The 16,633-nt window shown below is 44.5% G+C and overlaps 1 protein-coding gene across 3 annotated transcripts; it reads left to right on the forward strand.

Moving 5' to 3' along the window:
- The first annotated feature begins 1,305 nt into the window (after nucleotides 1-1,305).
- BDH2 (3-hydroxybutyrate dehydrogenase 2) lies at nucleotides 1,306-14,557 on the forward strand. 3 transcript variants are annotated; one of them, XM_033160573.1, is made up of 10 exons: nucleotides 1,306-1,393; nucleotides 2,256-2,335; nucleotides 3,909-3,987; nucleotides 6,334-6,430; nucleotides 6,837-6,945; nucleotides 8,443-8,503; nucleotides 10,267-10,380; nucleotides 10,557-10,615; nucleotides 11,946-12,038; nucleotides 13,907-14,557. In XM_033160573.1, exons 2-10 carry the CDS (start codon nucleotides 2,264-2,266, stop codon nucleotides 13,958-13,960), a joined length of 738 nt encoding a protein of 245 aa, XP_033016464.1. In that variant the 5' UTR covers nucleotides 1,306-1,393; nucleotides 2,256-2,263; the 3' UTR covers nucleotides 13,961-14,557. The 3 variants fall into 3 exon arrangements, with proteins under 3 accessions (XP_033016464.1, XP_033016463.1, XP_033016466.1); XM_033160572.1 differs by having other exon boundaries at nucleotides 1,322-1,393; nucleotides 2,194-2,335; XM_033160575.1 differs by lacking the exon at nucleotides 3,909-3,987 and having other exon boundaries at nucleotides 1,366-1,393.
- The last annotated feature ends 2,076 nt before the right edge of the window (nucleotides 14,558-16,633 follow it).

Raw genomic sequence — 16,633 nt, forward strand, 5'->3', positions numbered from 1 at the left:
TTAAAAATTTAAGTGAATGTTAAGGCAGACCACCTGAATGAAGCTCATGGGCCACAATTTGGGAACCTCTGTTCTAGATGATAATGTATGACTCTAAATTGCTGGTAAAAATTGGAAGCAAGGCCTAAGCAAGATTTTAATTTGGTGTGCAGATGGGCATTGGCAAAATACATGTGGATGTTTGCCTAAGTGTATGCAAGTTGCAGAATCCGCTTGCTTCCTTGTGAGGTAAATGAGTTTAGCCTGGTATAGAAATAAGCTTCCTTTTTTCTGATGGTTTACACAGTGCTCATCATGGTCTGCATTCCCTGGGATTCGCCTTAGTATAGCTGGCAACTGCCAGTAGTAATAAAAAATCTTCTTTTTAGAAGTAATTTATTGCTATTCATTCAGTGCAGTAGGAGGTATTCAACTAAATGTGTGTGAGTGGAACAATTTTGGTTTGCGCCGTGGGAATTTTTCGCACTCCCCTCGTTCCACCTGCCCTCCCCAAATCTGCTCCAGGTGGTTGAGGGAGCCATGAGAACAGATTTAGGGGTGCTGTGTTGAATACAACCAGATATACCGTAATTTTATCTAATTCATTTGTGTGGCGTGGCCAACTCTGCTGAACAATTTTTTACGAATTACATCTAGCATGAAAAATCAGACCTGCTAGCTATCCTGATCCTAGCATCTTGGTCAATCCACATTGGCCAGAACTTTCCATGTGGGTGACACACTTTTTAGACATGCATCATTTTGCAACACAGTAATTCAGTTTTGCTAGCAAACTAGAGGTTAAACCAGGGGTAGGCAACCTAAGCCCCGGGGGCCGGATGCGGCCCATTCGCCTTTTCAATCCAGCCCACAGACGGTCCATGAATCACTGTGCATTTACATTAGTAGAATGTGTCCTTTTATTTAAAATGCATCTCTGGGTTATTTGTGGGGCATAGGAATTCGTTCATTATTCTTTTTCAAAATATATTCCGGGGGCCCCCACGGCTGAAAAAGGTTGCTGACCCCTGGGTTAAACTAACCCCTTTCCAGCCCCGGGAGTAGCGTGGGGAGTGTCTGCACAAACACATCTACACACTGCAGCTGACAAACCCATCGTCAGTAACCGCCTATTGTCAGCAGCATGAATTAGAGATATATTAGACACACATTTAAACTCCTCTCCGGTTAATAGAAAGCAGTGCCATTTTGATCTTTCATGCATTACCATAAACTAGCTTAACCCTAAACTTCACTAGATGGCAGTATCTACTTCTACCTCGGCAAAGAATTATCTTAACTCGGAAGCAATTTGCCAGCGCACACGAGTCGAATCCCAGCATGCTCTCTGAAAAACACAACTAACCGCCTCCTGGACAAAGGTCTCCAAAGAGGTCTTCGCAGCACTCCTGAGGTGAATTTTTCATCCATTCTTGTTCTTTTTTTATTACAAACAATAGACTCTTTAATTTGATAATGTATTTTGGCAGATGAGAATTGTCTGCAGTGCACGCTGGCAGTTTGTGTGTGTTCCGTTAGCATAAGTAGCTTTGAATTACGGTATCTCTGCCTTTAGAAAAAGGTTTTCCCATGTGGAAAATAAGTAAAATAACCCAGTCAGATGGGTGGCATATAAATAATAAGGGGATTATTGTTAAATAAAGGACTCAAAGCAAATGTCTAGCCATATGCTTAATCAAGGAAGTCCTAATCCTGCTCCGTTCTGCCTTGGTCAGACCACACCCGGAGTACAGTGTCCAGTTCTGGGCAGCACAATTTAAGAAGGATGTTGACAAGCTGGAATATGTGAAAAAGAGGGCAACCATATATCTAAAGGACTGTCATATGGAGGATGGGACAAGCTTGTTTTCTCCTGCTCTAGAGGGTAGGACCCAAACCAATGGATTCAAGTTACAAGGAAGGAGATTCCAACACAACACCAGGAATAACTTTAGGACAGCAAGATGTGTTTGACAGTGGACTGGTCTCCCTTAGGAGGCTCTCCTTCCTTGGAGTCTCTGCTATCCCTCATACCAAGGAAACCAGACCTCCTGGAGTCTCGCACCTCTCAGAGCATGTGTTGGCACGCAACAAATATATTAAAAGCAGTTGATCAGCTCCTAGTTACGCAAAAACAAAACCCTGCAAATATATTGAAATATGTGTGTGATCGGCTCTATAACCAACATGAAAGATAATGTGCATTTCTTGCAGCTGTTCCTTCTGTGGTAGGCGCTGATGAATCAGATACCACAATCTCTTTGAATCACCTACAGGGGGCACGATGGGCCGGCTGGATGGGAAGGTAATACTGGTGTCTGCCGCAGCACAAGGAATTGGTCGAGCCGTGGCTATTGTAAGTCTGGGAACTCTTACTGGGTTTGCTTTGGGTTGGGTTTTGTACAAATGCATCTGCAAGCAGCCCTCACGAAAGTACTTGTGCTTGAATGTATTTAGATAGTGGTGAGGACTTTAGCAGGAGAGTACCTAGGGTTTACCTTGCCTGGGCTGGTTCACTGCCACGGAGCCCCCTCTGTGGGCTGGATTGCGGGTACGCGTGAGAGTATGTGCCCGCGATTTTCTGCATCTGCGCAGACGTGATTTCCGGTGCCACGGAAGTGAGTCCCCGCACCACGCTGAGCCGGTTTAGCGCAGCACACGGGGACTCGCCGAGTGGGCGGCTTGGTTCGGGGGCGGCTTGTGGGCCGGTTAAACGACCCCCGTGGGCCACTTGTGGCCCATGGGCCTTAGGTTGCCTACCCCTGACCTAGGGGTTGGCGCAGGCCCAGGGTGGTGCAAAAATCATGCCTCTCCACTCTGGTTTGGAGTGGCTAGAAGGCCATCTACCAGTCTGCTCCCTTGGCTGCCCCTTGGCTGCCCCTCTGCTGCTCTGGGCAAGGCATCCAGGCTCCTCTGGGCGCCTCGTTGGAGGCATCCAGTCGCTGGCGTGGGCCATCGCAGCAACTCTGCAACAACCTCCCCATCGCAGCAACTTCCCCAGTCGCTATTAGAAGTGTGAGCGGTCCTTAGAAAGGGTGCAAGGGGTGGGGTGCCAAATGCCAATGCAGCTCCTTGCCAAGGGCACAAGGGAGCCTAGGTAAGCCTCCGCTCTGAGGGAGCGAAGAAGTCACAAAGGGGAAATCTTCAAGCGATCAGAGCTATAGATTTTAAACCAGGGATGGGGAGCCAATGGCGCTACAGACACTGTTGGACTCCTGCTCTCATCAGCCCAAACCAACCTGTCCAATCACAGAATTGTAGAGTTATAAGAGACCCCGGGGGTCATCTAGTTCAACCCCCTGCAATGCAGGGATCTCAGCTAAAGCATCCATGACTAATGGCCATCCAACTTCTGCTTACAGTAAAAAGAACCTCAAGGAAGGAGAGTCCTCAAAGTCTTGTGGGAGTCCGTTCTGCTGCTGAACAGCTCTTGCCATCAGAAAGTTCATATTTCTCATACCTCTTAATTCTATTCTGTCTTTTTATTGAGTTAAATGTCTTTAAAAACTTGCTGTTTATTGTTCAGTAGGATTATCTAAAGTTGTCTCAGTTCTACCTTGGAGCACAAATGACTAGCATAAGATTTTTTTTTTTTCATTCAGAAAAACTGGTCTGTGAAAATGCCTTCGTATTTAGAAACGGAATTTTCCAAATACAAAAATATTTTGTTTATTTATTTCACATAATTTTCACAATAGAGGTTTGATTGGACCAACACTGAGAACTATAAATGCAGTGAGAGGATGTGTCATTTGAAGCCACTTCTTTGAGAAATCAGTCTCACCTAACTCTGTGTTTGATGTTTTGATGGTAGCTCCTCCCAACGATCAGAACATTATCAAACCAGCTAACTAACCATGGCAGCTAAGAGGCAGAGCTCATGTTTTAATCTGTTCAAATATTAACCACATTTGGTTTGGTTTTGAAAGGCTTTTGCAAAGGAAGGAGCCAAGGTCATTGCTACAGATATCAATGAATCCAAGCTCAGAGAACTGGAAGCCTATCCAGGTATTTCTTTAGTTATTTTGAGCCTGAACCTACTTCAGATTTTGGATGGATTTGGGGAGTGGAGTGGAGCAGAACAGAAATATACCTTGTGAACAGCAATGGGGGGGGGGGGGGATCCAATACATTTCAAGTTTAAAGGTGAATTTACCTAATTTGCAGAATTTGAAACAAGAGTCCATTGAAACCCACGCTTCTCTTAATTTTGCAGTGTACTTCTCCAGCCAAGTAATGTGTACATAAATACATATACTAGTGTAAAGTGCACATATAAATACATATAATAGTGAAAATAACATGCAAAAATGCATTTTATTAGACAAGGGAAGAGTGGAGTGCAAGGAGTTTTGAATTATTATTATTTTTTAATGCTTTGTGCATCTTCATCTATTCTTGCCCCCTTCTAAAATTTATTTATTGGTGTGTGTTTTTCTTTTTGTAAATCTACCAAAGAATAAAATAAAACAAAATCAGGATTAAGGGGTGTTCCCAGGGCGGTGGAAGGTGTGTGTGTGCTGTGTCCCCTTGGTACAGTGGTGGAGGAAATGCTCTGTGGTGGAGGGGGGGGATGACAAAATTGTGGGGGTCAAGGTGGGTCAGTTGGAGTGAGTGAGAAATCTTAAGATTTAGTGTCAGGAAATAACGTAGTCCTGGACACAGAAGAGTGAACGCAGGTTTTCTGGAAGCTTCTGGCTGTAGAGCATTGACTGGGCAGCACAACGCAGGAACTCAGCAACTCACTTGGATAACTATATACAGTATTTATTGAAGCAACTAGTATCCATAAGTTACTATGTACAGACTTTGGAAATAAAAGAAACAAAAGTAAAACCTCTCCTCTCTGTCTCTCTCTCTCTCTCTCAACCTTCATTAACCAAAACTACAAACACCACCACACCAGCTCTCACACAGAGCTCATTCTTTAGGAACTCCTTGACCAATCACAGGTCGTTGCTAAGGGTCTGGAGAGAGAGCAGATCTTGGCTTTCAGCCAACTGTTAATTGCTATAGGTGATTAGCTGACTTTCTGCATGTAGGCATTTTGAAATCTCTAACAAGAAATGTTCCTATTTTCATCTGAGGAATGCTGGAGGGTATGAGTCAGTATCTTTGTACTCTGTAAGGTTTGCTTCCGGGTAAAACGTCTGTTGTAGGTGCCTTATAAAACTAGCCTTGAACACTGCTGGGTTTGGCAGCAAATTCTCTGGCAATTTCTTTGCCTCTGAAAAAAAATTATTACTCAGCAATAATGGTTTGATTATAGTTATTAAGTTGCTGACACCTGGGTAGTGTTAATTTTCTTTTGTTAAACTCCGATGCGAAAAAACAACACATTTTCAGCTGAAGGAAATTATTCATCAAGATTCAGGTGGAGCTGTGTGCATTAGGCCTACATTTACAGCAATGTAATGTGACAGGTGGCGCTGGGGTTAAACCACAGAGCCTAGGGCTTGCTGATCAGAAGGTCGGCGGTTCGAATCCCTGCCACGGGGTGAGCTCCCGTTGCTCGGTCCCAGCTGCTGCCCACCTAGCAGTTCGAAAGCACGTCAAAGTGCAAGTAGATAAATAGGGACCGCTCCGGCGGGAAGGTAAACTGCTCTGGTTCGCCAGAAGCGGCTTTGTCATGCTGGCCACATGATCTGGAAGCTGTCTGTGGACAAACGCCGGCTCCCTCGGCCTATAGAGCGAGATGAGCGTCGCAACCCCAGAGTCGGACATGACTGGACCTGATGGTCAGGGGTCCCTTTACCTTTACCTTTAATGTACTTTGAGGACAGCTCTCTGATAGGGATGAAAGCCACCCACAAAAAGAGCTGGGAGAGTCTTTCGATAGTTTGAATTCCTCTTCCTTCCGCCACCACAGTAACCACGTGGACCAGCAGCTTTTTGCATGGTTATTAAAACAAAAAAAGGTGGCATGTGAATTGCTTTTGTTTTCTCTTCCCTATTTCCGTTAAACGTGATCACGCTGCCCCTGGAAGTCCTGTTGACTTTATTGGAAATATATTGACATTCTAGCCCCTTTCGCAACTTCTCTTCACATGAAGATGTCTTGGAAGAATGGCGTGAATATGCCCACTGACTGCACTTCATGCACAGAGCCAAGGGGCCAAAAAAGGGTGCTCCTCTGTGCATGCAATCCTGCACAAGTGAGTGTTTGATGTGATGGAGAACCCTGTACAACTGAGCTTCTAGCTGTATAGAACATTTACATGCATTTATTTATTTGTATGTGCAGAGCTGTAAAGTCGCTCACTTCACAGCTGTGTACATACATGCAAGGTAATCATCCTTTATCATGAAATCAGAACAATATTGCATATTCTGATATGCTGATTTCCTCAACAGGCATCCAGGTTCGTGTGCTGGATGTCACCAACAAAGAACAAATTGAAAAACTGGCCAAGGAAATGATGAGAATTGACGTTCTATGTAATATTGCAGGGTAAGCTGCCGTCGTGGGTCAATTGCCTTTCTCTTTCAATGTGCTTTTTTAAACAGAAGCACTGGGCTTTCAAACAGCCCCACACTGTGCTTTGAAGTCCCAACATTTGGAGCTTCAAAGCTCAGCACTGCCTGATGTTACTATGACCCTCGTGGTCCCTTCCAACTCTACAATTCTATGAAAGGTCGGCAACACAGCCCACCTGTCAAATTTGACCCTGCAAGGGTGAGGAGATGAGAGTTTAGCCCACTGACTTTAGAAGCTTTGACAACATAAGCAGCATAAAAATATCTAAAACTAAATAAAAGCTGCAAAGCCCTAGACAACTTCAGCCTCTGAGGGTTTATTTGAAAAGCTCTGAAAGCACAGGAAAATAACCTGTTGTTCCTTGTGTCTTTTATGCCAGATTTGTCAGTACTGGGACCATTTTGGAATGTGAGGAAAAAGACTGGGACTTCACTATGAATGTCAACGTTCGCAGTATGTATCTGATGATCAAAACATTCCTGCCTAAGGTAAGGCCAGCATGCTGTTCTCCTATCCTTTAGAGGTGTATCTCACTGTGTGCTCAGTAAAGGGCTAGCAAAAGTGATGTAGGAGGAGAAGGAGCCAGGCCGAGATAATATTTGCATCTTACAATTCTCAGAGTAGTTTCACAATCCATCTCTCTTCCCAGGGAACTCTGGGAATTGTAGCACTTTGGGGGGGATACAAATCTCCTAACTACTCTCAGCACCTTTAGCAAACAATACTTCCCAAGGTTCATTGGGGGAAGCCATGACTGTTTAACCTGGTATGATTCCGCTTTAAATGGGGCCTTAATCTAACCTCCTCCTGACTAATAATTTAATTTTTTTGAGTTATTTACTGTACCATACCCACTAACAAATTGTCTGAAGCATTTCTTCTGGGGGCCCTCCACACTAGTGTTTTATTGCAAGTGTGCTCTACAACATGGTTTTGACAATTGTTCATTACTGGTGGATTAATTCTGCTTTGGTGTGTGTTGTGATCCTCCCCCAATGCTATCATATTATTGCTGTCCAGAAAGACTATAGTGCTACCAAGGTGGGAAACGCCCCCCCCCCCAAAAAAAAATCCCTCAGGACATTTGTGGCATAAAAAGTGAGAGAATTTCAGCAGGAAGTTGCAGGATATGCACTGATGGGAAATGAAGCAATGTGGCCGTCCCAAAACTTTTGCGGGTGCAAAGAGCATTAGAAACAGAATCACATAGGACCATCGTGAGCAATGTATGTGCAAATGAAAGGATGTGGGGGGGGGCATTAAAGAATTATCCCGTCATGGGACAGCTTTTCATGCCATCAGTTTTAATGAAATAATGTGAGAGCAGAGAACCACACTACGTATTCCATCGCTGACCACGAGACTCGTGGCACGAGACCAACAGCATACAGATCTTTCATTTGCCCATCAAATATGTTTTAATCCTATAATGATCTTTGTGTGTGAAGTTTAAAGCATCTGACAAAAGCTTTCTTTTTCAGTTCAATAGCACCATTTTTTTTAAAAAAAGAAAAGATAAACTATACTTCTGAACCCAAAGTTCAATTTAATTGTTTAAAATGACACAGTATTACATTAATGTCTTGCTTGCGGGCTTCCCATTGGCTTCTGGTTGGCCACTGTGAGAAAGATACACAGCCCCTGCACAATTGGAGGATTCCCGACGCTTCTCCCCAGTGGCTGACCAATCCGGTCGGCTGAGGGGAGGGGCCAACAGCCCTTTAACTGGAGACGGCGGGAATCCTTCCCCCTCTCCTTTCGCTGCCCCCCCCAGCTGCATCGGTTGTGGCCTTTACGCCCATTTAATTCGATACAATGTGTCCTGTGTCATTATTCACCTGGGAGGGAGGGATATAGCCGCACAACAGAATGCTGACCTACACTGGCCTTTCTTTCCTGATTCAGCAAGGCTTTTCTCATACAGTAGTCATCTGTTTGGTGTTCTGGTGGCGTCAAAACATTTTGTGTTTGCATTTTTTAAACAGATGCTGGCGGAAAAATCTGGTAATATTATCAACATGTCTTCTGTGGTATCTAGTATCAAAGGTCAGTAGCTTTACAGTTTGTTTTAGCACAGCAAGGTTCGTGTCATCCTTACCTTATTTTACACACTCTTAAGGCATATTTTAAAATGGACTAGTGCCTGTGATATAGGATATTCGGGGGCTATGTCCTTCTGGTGTCCTGTGGGTCTAATACCAATCTAAGGGGCATTTCGCATGAATATCCGTATTCATCTTGTCTGGTGGGGACTATGTATTCTTAAATACAAGTGATGGGTACCCAGTGCAAAAAAAAGCCCCACATTTTATGAAGGTTTATTACTGCAGGAACTACTTGCTGTCTTTTAGCATGTTAAAGTTGTTTCAAAATGTTCCTATGTAATTTGATTATTGTGAGTTCCCGTGGGCTTCCTTGGAATGGGGAGGCAAGTTGTAAATTTGACATGAAAAAACAAAGTTTTCATGCCATTTCTTATTTTATTATATTATTGACTTATCATAAACATATGTGCTGGAGGAGACTCTTGAGAGTCCCATGGACTGCAAGAACATCAAACTGATCCATTCTCAAAGAAATCAGCCCTGAGTGCTCATTAGAAGGACAGATCCTGAAGTTGAGGCTCCAGTACTTTGGCCACCTCATGAGAAGAGAAGAATCCCTAGAAAAGATGCTGATGTTGGGAAAGATGGAGGGCACAAGGAGAAGGGGACGGCAGAGGATGAGATGGTTGGACAGTGTTCTTGAAGCTACTAACATGAGTTTGGCCAAACTGCGAGAGGCAGTGAAGGATAGGCGTGCCTGGCGTGCTCTGGTCCATGGGGTCACAAAGAGTCGGACACGACTGAACGACTAAACAACAACAACAACAACAAACATATGTAGAAACTTAAGCATACAAACAATAACCATACAAATGATAACAGAACCATACAAAGAGCATATTCAGTATAAAAACAAAAACAAATTACAGAGATGTAGTTGCATATAGCCAAGTTTTTTAGATGAGTCTATACAGCCCAACCACAATGAGGAGTGCCATTTCTGACCTTTTGTAAAGGAAGCTGCTGTCAGCTTCAGGGCAACTCCATTAATACTTACATCCATTACGTTTTGATGGCTAGAGTGGCTTCTTAGAGTGTGTCTAAGATGGTGTTGCCCTTGCTGATGTATTCTTGTCAATGCTAGAACGCTAATAATATAGTGTACCTAACTTTGTTTGGCAGTCTGTTTAAGCTTTCTTTTGTTGTGGGATGAGAACTGCCAAGTTTTGGAGCTGAATTAAGCATCAGACTTGGAGCAGGAAAGGGTGACTTGTGGGCATCCAGATGTTGTTGGACTCCAACTTCTATCGTCTCTGGCTATCATCCAAGCTGGCTGGGGATGATGGGGGTTGTGTTCCAACCACACCTGGAGGGCCACAGGTATCTTACCCCCTTGCTTTTATGGGTTGACCAGGGGAGAGTCAAAACTGGGGTGACTTCCCAACATCTGTGAGTAATAGAAACCTTGGGTAGAAATGGAACAGCTGGAGAAATGGGGTCTAAATGGTTCATGGCAATATTCTCAGGGGCACAGAATGCAAATACTCCCACCCACCCACCCCAAAAGCTTTCTTCTATAAAAATCAATCTTTGTGCAATATGTTTTTAGAAGAGAACAGGGAATAGAAGTTCAGCTCATCACAAGACTATTTAGAGACAGCCAATGAGAAGGCAGGATGAAGGCTATACAGAGATGCAAAATGAGCATTTGCATTCTTTGGTATGATTTGATTTCCTGATTCCCACCCCTGATCTATTTCTCAGGAGCTGTTAAGAGGTGTGTCTATGGTACCTCAAAGGCAGCAGTCATTGGACTTACCAAATCCATAGCTTCCGACTTCATTGGGGAAGGAATCAGATGCAACTGTGTTTGTCCTGGTAAGACGCATCCCACCATCTTTGTTCTGCTTGCAAGTTTGTGCAAAGGCATCTAAAGTTTACATTTCAAGGGTGAAGCCCTCTGGGCTATTTATTAAAGTAACTAATATTTTCATACAGAGGAGTTATCATTTAAATACCTGATGCCATTTAACTATGTTTGGGTATTTTCTTAGGCACTATTGACACTCCTTCTCTGCAGGAGAGAATCCAGGGCAGCCCTGATCCAGAACAGGTGGGCAATACAATTTAATTTTTTACATTATGACACACAATCTGGCAGTGATAAATCATTTAAAGCACCTTTGTTCTCCACAGGCTGCTTTAAAACATTCATTTTTCACCATTTTGTACACAGGATTTATAATAAGTAGAGTAAAAAGTAGAGTAAAATGTAAAAAAAAGGACACAGATCCTCCCCACCTCTGAATGTAGATAACTTATTCACAAGTCTTTCTTGCAGAATGTATTAATTGGCTTTGTTTAGCCATCATTGTAAACTATGGTTTATTCATAAACAATACCATAGCTGGTTGTAATGGGAATGAACCTAGCCTACCTGCAGGCTTATGTACTCCCCACTCCTCCTCGTTTCCCATTTGCGTTAACTATAAAAAAGGTAAAGGGACCCCTGACCATTAGGTCCAGTCGTGTCCGACTCTGGGGTTGTGGCACTCATCTCGCGTTACTGGCCGAGGGAGCCAGCGTACAGCTTCCGGGTCATGTGGCCAGCATGACTAAGCCGCTTCTGGAGAACCAGAGCAGCACATGGAAATGCCTTCCCGCCGGGGAGGTACCTATTTATCTACTTGCACTTTGACGTGCTTTCGAACTGCTAGGTGGGCAGGAGCTGGGACCGGGCAACGGGAGCTCACCCCGTCGCGGGGATTCAAACCGCCGACCTTCTGATCAGCAAGCCCTAGGCTCTGTGGTTTAACCCACAGCGCCACCCGCATCCCTAGTTAAGCACTAATAAACCATAATGATTTTAACTATGATTTGTTTGCAACAAGCCAACTTCAAACCATGGTTTGTGAAGATGGGCTTGTTGCGAGCAAACCATAGTTAATATTAGCCCGTTTTGTCAGGTTCAGATAACACAACTGGCTGTGGTTATTCAAAAGCAGAAGAGAAAGCTTTTGTCGGTAAGAGGATTATAAGGGAAGTTTGTGAGTCTGAGGCAGAGCTAGGCTTGCCTAACCGCAACAACTGAGCTCACAACCCTATCGTTTAGAAGGGGCAGAATGCTCTTTTGCCTGCTGGCAGATGTTGCTTTTCTTAAGAGCCACCACACATCCTTTAAAAATATTGACATCTCTTGACCCCATGTACAGGTCACCTTGGCAGTTAGATGTCTCAATTTGCCTTGGCTCTCCCCTCTATTTTCTTTGAATGGTATATTGGGAACAACATTTGCATGGAAGTTTGATATACTTCCAAACTATTTTAGATGATCTGGGTGTGGATTCGAAGTATCGCATGATGAAAAATAACACCAGGGGAAAGTCCTGTGTTTGAGAACCAAGTCTAGGCTTACTGATGCAGTGAATGCTTTTTATCTCCAGGCACTGAGAGACTTTATGGCCAGGCAAAGGATAGGTAGGTTTGGGACAGCTGAAGAAGTAGCCCACCTGTTTGTATACCTGGCTTCTGATGAAGTAAGTACAATGGGTCAGTCACATGGCAGTACACCAGGTTGTCTGAAATAGTGCCTCTTTAACAGCTAGTGCCAACAGGGTTCCGTTTGTTGACACCTGAGATAATGTGTTTTCAGGGCCCACCCTATTCCCTTGACTGTAATCGGTTTCAGCTGTTTCTAATTCTGAAATTTAAATTATTGCAACCCACCCTGGGAATTGCTGGTGAAGGACAAGCAGTAGTAACAACAACAACTCTAATAATATAGAACTGAGTGGGAGGCCTGCCTCAGCCCCCCCTGTCTGCCCCCCCCCCCCAGAACAAGCCACAGGCCCCATTGCTCACCAGTCCATGTTTGAGTGCTTTTGACTGGCTGAAATGGGTCCCTGAACTCATTTGTCTAGAAGGAGGGTAGAGAGGGGTGTTTGTATACCAGCAAAGTTATGGCACCAAGATAAAGTGTTCATTTGTTGTTCCAGCCACTCAGAACCTTTAATTCGAAGCAAGTAATGTTAGCAAAGTGGGGTTTTGAATCCCAAACTGTGTCAGCAAGTCAGAGGGGTGGGCAGTGTCAGGATGTCCCACACACGAGTAGGAGCTTGGCAGAGACACATGCCCGACTGGCATGTTCTCTCCCTCCTGGGCAATTGTCTGGGAGCTTCAAAAGCATTCCTCAGCCCTATCATCACAGCGACTGATGCCAGAAGACATCAGCACACTTAGGGATCCACAGAGGTTTGTGCAGTTGCGTAACAGAACTCAGCAACTCAGTATTTAGGCTAATCTACTTTATTTACATATAAACACACATAGAGCACTTCAACATGGCTCCCTCTCTCTCTAACATCAGACAGCAAAGAGAAATAACAAAGGACAACAGTCCCACTTCAGGAAACACAGTAAGACAAACATCCTGTCTACGCCACATCCCATTCCTGTCATGTGATATACAACAATCCCATGACTGCACACGGGGAATGAAGGAGGCTGGTGGGACAGGATGGTCCAGGCAAAGGGGTCAGCGATTTGTGGAGTTGTGCCACCCATGAGGAAGGAGCCAGAGGAAAGAGCCTGGGCAGTCAGGGACTGGAGGAGAGGAGGTTGGGGGAGAGTTGCAGGAAGCCACAGAAGTGGAAGAGGCAGTCCCAGAGAGAGATGGGCCATTAGAAGTTCCCCCATCTCCTCCTTCACTGACTCCAAGGACAAGGAAGGGCTTACAGTGACGAGAGCAGCTGGAGCTGCCACACAGGAGTCGTTGTCAGTTGCTTGCGTGCACTACGTCAGATGAGGGTGTGTGTGGTTGTGTTGTTGCATCCCTGGTGTGTCTTGCACCTTAGGAACAGATGTAATCAAGTGCTTTGCCAATAAAGAACTATGCTTTCAATCGCTTGTCCCCACTGGGGCGGGGTGTGTGTGCTCGGGACAAACTGTAGTTGCAATCCCTACTACTTAAAACCCACCTTACATACTTGCACAATTGTCTCAAATTCTTCCTCCCTCTGCTGCCCTGCCCCATCCAGTGAGAGCCAAACTAAGCATGACAGTATCAATGCAATGAGCAATGCACTGGTGTTAATGTAAGCTGGTGTTGTGACTGGGCCCAGTGCCATCAAGAGAAGAATCTAGTAGATCCTGGGTCCTCTCAAGGCCCCATTTTGGGGATTTTCACAGGCTACCACTGGCAATCTACCTCCACTTCCAGCCCTGCCCAAACAGGATTTCGATTGCAGCCTTAATCCTTTTACAATTGTCATTTAGTCATATGGAGTTCTATCAGCTTCTGAAACATTAAATATTGGTTGGGACTACTACTTTTACAGTACTCTATTTATTGAGGACACAATGACTTGAATGCTATATGCTCAAACTTTGTCCTTGCTTTCTTCAGTCAGCATTCATGACTGGCCGGGAGTACATCATTGATGGGGGCTGGAGCATGTGACCTGGTGCCTGGAGATTTCTGTTTGCAAATGCTGAACGTCAGAGCTTGTAACGGTTTTAATGCCTAAAATGAAAAATTTAATCAACCGTCTAATAGGTGCTAATCCAGTCTTTCTCTACGCAATGGATTTATTTTACATTCTGTTTCTCATTCATCATGACATCTTCACTCCAGCTTTTGTGTCCACTTCAATCAGATGCATGCAATCCTAAATTGCTAGGTGTGTGCACTCACGCATGCGCACATAGTGGGATGGGGGAGGATCCAGAGGAGTGAGGTCAGAGGCAAATAAAGGAGCATAAAGAACAAACGCTGGCAGCTGCATAAAGCAAAAAGTTTTAGCGATGGCAACAGAAGCATCCTGGCATTAATAAAATGATTAATACAAGAAATGGAATCAAAAATCCTCATCTCAGTTCTTAGTCATAGAATCTGATTTCTGAATCTATTGTTATTCAACATTCTTATGCTGGAGCTTCCTTTGATGAACTAGGTGCCCTTTCAGTTCCACAATTACATGGTGTGCCTTTGTTCCAGAATGGCTACATGCTATTGTCTTATAAGTGCCTAATAAAGTTAATTCCACTACCAATTAAATGTAGTTCTTTTCACTTCCGTGCACGTGTGGGTACAACCCTGCTTCTTCTTCTAGAACACAGAGAGCCATTGGAATTAAGGAAGGCTATGGAAAGTGACTCCTTCATGGATCACTGCCTTCCCCTTCATGGATCACTGCCTTGTCGTGGCGAAGGGGCTTGAATTACTCAGGGAAGCTATGGACAGGTCAAGATGGACAGGTCATAGTGGAGAGTTTGGACCAAACGTGATCCACCTGGAGAAGGAACTGGCAAGCCACTCCAGTATCCCTGCCAAGAAAACTCCATGGACAAAGCCAACAGGCATATAAAAGTTACTATACGACAAAGGTCCGTATAGTTAAAGCTATGGTTTTCCCAGTAGTAATGTACGGAAGTGAGAGCTGGACCATAAAGAAGGCTGATCGCCAAAGAATTGATGCTTTTGAATTATGGTGCTGGAGGAGACTCTTGAGAGTCCCATGGACTGCAAGAAGATCAAACCTATCCATTATTAAAGAAATCAGCCCTGAGTGCTCACTAGAAGGACAGATCCTGAAGTTGAGGCTCCAGTACACTGGCCACCTCATGAGAAGGGAAGACTCCCTGGAAAAGACCCTGATGTTGGGAAAGATGGAGGGCACAAGGAGAAGGGGACGACAGAGGATGAGATGGTTGGACAGTGTTCTCGAAGCTACTAACATGAGTTTGGCCAAACTGCAAGAGGCAGTGGAGGATAGGCGTGCCTGGCGTGCTCTGGTCCATGGGGTCACGAAGAGTCGGACACGACTGAACAACAACAACATGGAAAGTGACGGCTAAAAACAGGCTTTTAATAATTGCCAGTTGGAAATCAAAAGGAAGGCTTAAGCTGCTTGCAGTGTCTCTCTTTTCCCTTTTCCTCAAAAAATATCACAGGCTTACTGTATTTCCCGTCTCACTGTTTGCTAGCTTGTGCCAGAGTTGTGCCCAGGATTGGTACAGGGTAAAAGAACTGGGTACATCTGAAAAAACAGTCGCCTTGCTTTAGTAGCAGACCTTATAATTCAGAGAGGGGAGCATCTTTTTACACAGGGCCACATGCCCATATTTGGTAGAGGCAACAGTGGACACAACAGTGATAGTAAATTTCGTCTTGGCATAGAAGGGTAGCTTCCACATGCACACAAACACACCTTTCCATCAAAGGAAGCAAGATGCATTATCAGTGCTGCAGGACACATTCCACCCAGGCAAAAATGCATGAAGCAAGGCCAGTAGTGGGGGTGGCCTGGGGAGAATCTCGCAGGCTAGAGAAGCTTGGAGGGGGCTGGATTTGAACCCTGGGCCAGAGGCTTCCCACCCGTGTAATAATGATTACACGAGAGCAGTCAGTGTAGGAGACAATATTTACCCTAAGTGGACCAATGGCCTGTGTTGGTGGAAGGCCACTTCAGGTATTCATTTGTTCAACATCTCATAACATGAAACTGTGGGAAGGGGTCCATCCCATTGCCACTCTGCGAAGGAGATTTCATTTCCATACTATTCCTTTTCACAGAGCTTTTTACAAGCCAGTCTAAACCACGTGTTTGTCAAATCATTGCAGCAATACTTACTCAGACCTGCTTTGGGGGCGGTGAAACGCCACTGCAGCATCAGTGTGGACAGGCAAAGGCTTTTCAGAGCACCTCTGACATTTAAGTAAATGAATGTGACACATTAAGGCTGCAGTGGAGTGGGGGGTGCTTGCTGTTTTATTAACGGACCGCTATGTGTAAGAACAAATAAACATTAAAACAAATGCATCTTCCCTAGCAAACAAGGCAAACCCTAATACTCTAGGGTGAAAGGTTCTAACTTAATTTGCCTAAGAGGAGCTCAGGTCATCTGGTCCAGCATCCTGTTCTCACAGAGGCCAACCAGATGCCCATAGGAAACCCACAAGTGAGACATAAGTGCAATAGTACCACCCACTTGATTCCCAGCAACTTTGTGTGTTCACTCTATACCTTTAAAGCATTATTTCTCAAAGAGTTCTGGGTACTGTAGTTTACTCCCTCACAGTTACAATTCTCAACAATCCTGAACAAACTACAGTGCCCAGAATTATTTGAGG

The sequence above is a fragment of the Lacerta agilis genome, chromosome 9 (genome assembly GCF_009819535.1).
Source record: "Lacerta agilis isolate rLacAgi1 chromosome 9, rLacAgi1.pri, whole genome shotgun sequence".
NCBI classification, from domain to species: Eukaryota; Metazoa; Chordata; class Lepidosauria; order Squamata; family Lacertidae; genus Lacerta; species Lacerta agilis.

Bases quoted from the DNA above. Each gene is read 5' to 3' on its own strand.
- BDH2 (XM_033160573.1), top strand. From the start codon at position 2,264: ATGGGCCGGCTGGATGGGAAGGTAATACTGGTGTCTGCCGCAGCACAA. The intron at 2,336-3,908 runs GTAAGTCTGGGA...TGGTTTTGAAAG, and splicing joins TTGGTCGAGCCGTGGCTATT to GCTTTTGCAAAGGAAGGAGC. The intron at 8,504-10,266 runs GTCAGTAGCTTT...TCTATTTCTCAG, and splicing joins TGTGGTATCTAGTATCAAAG to GAGCTGTTAAGAGGTGTGTC.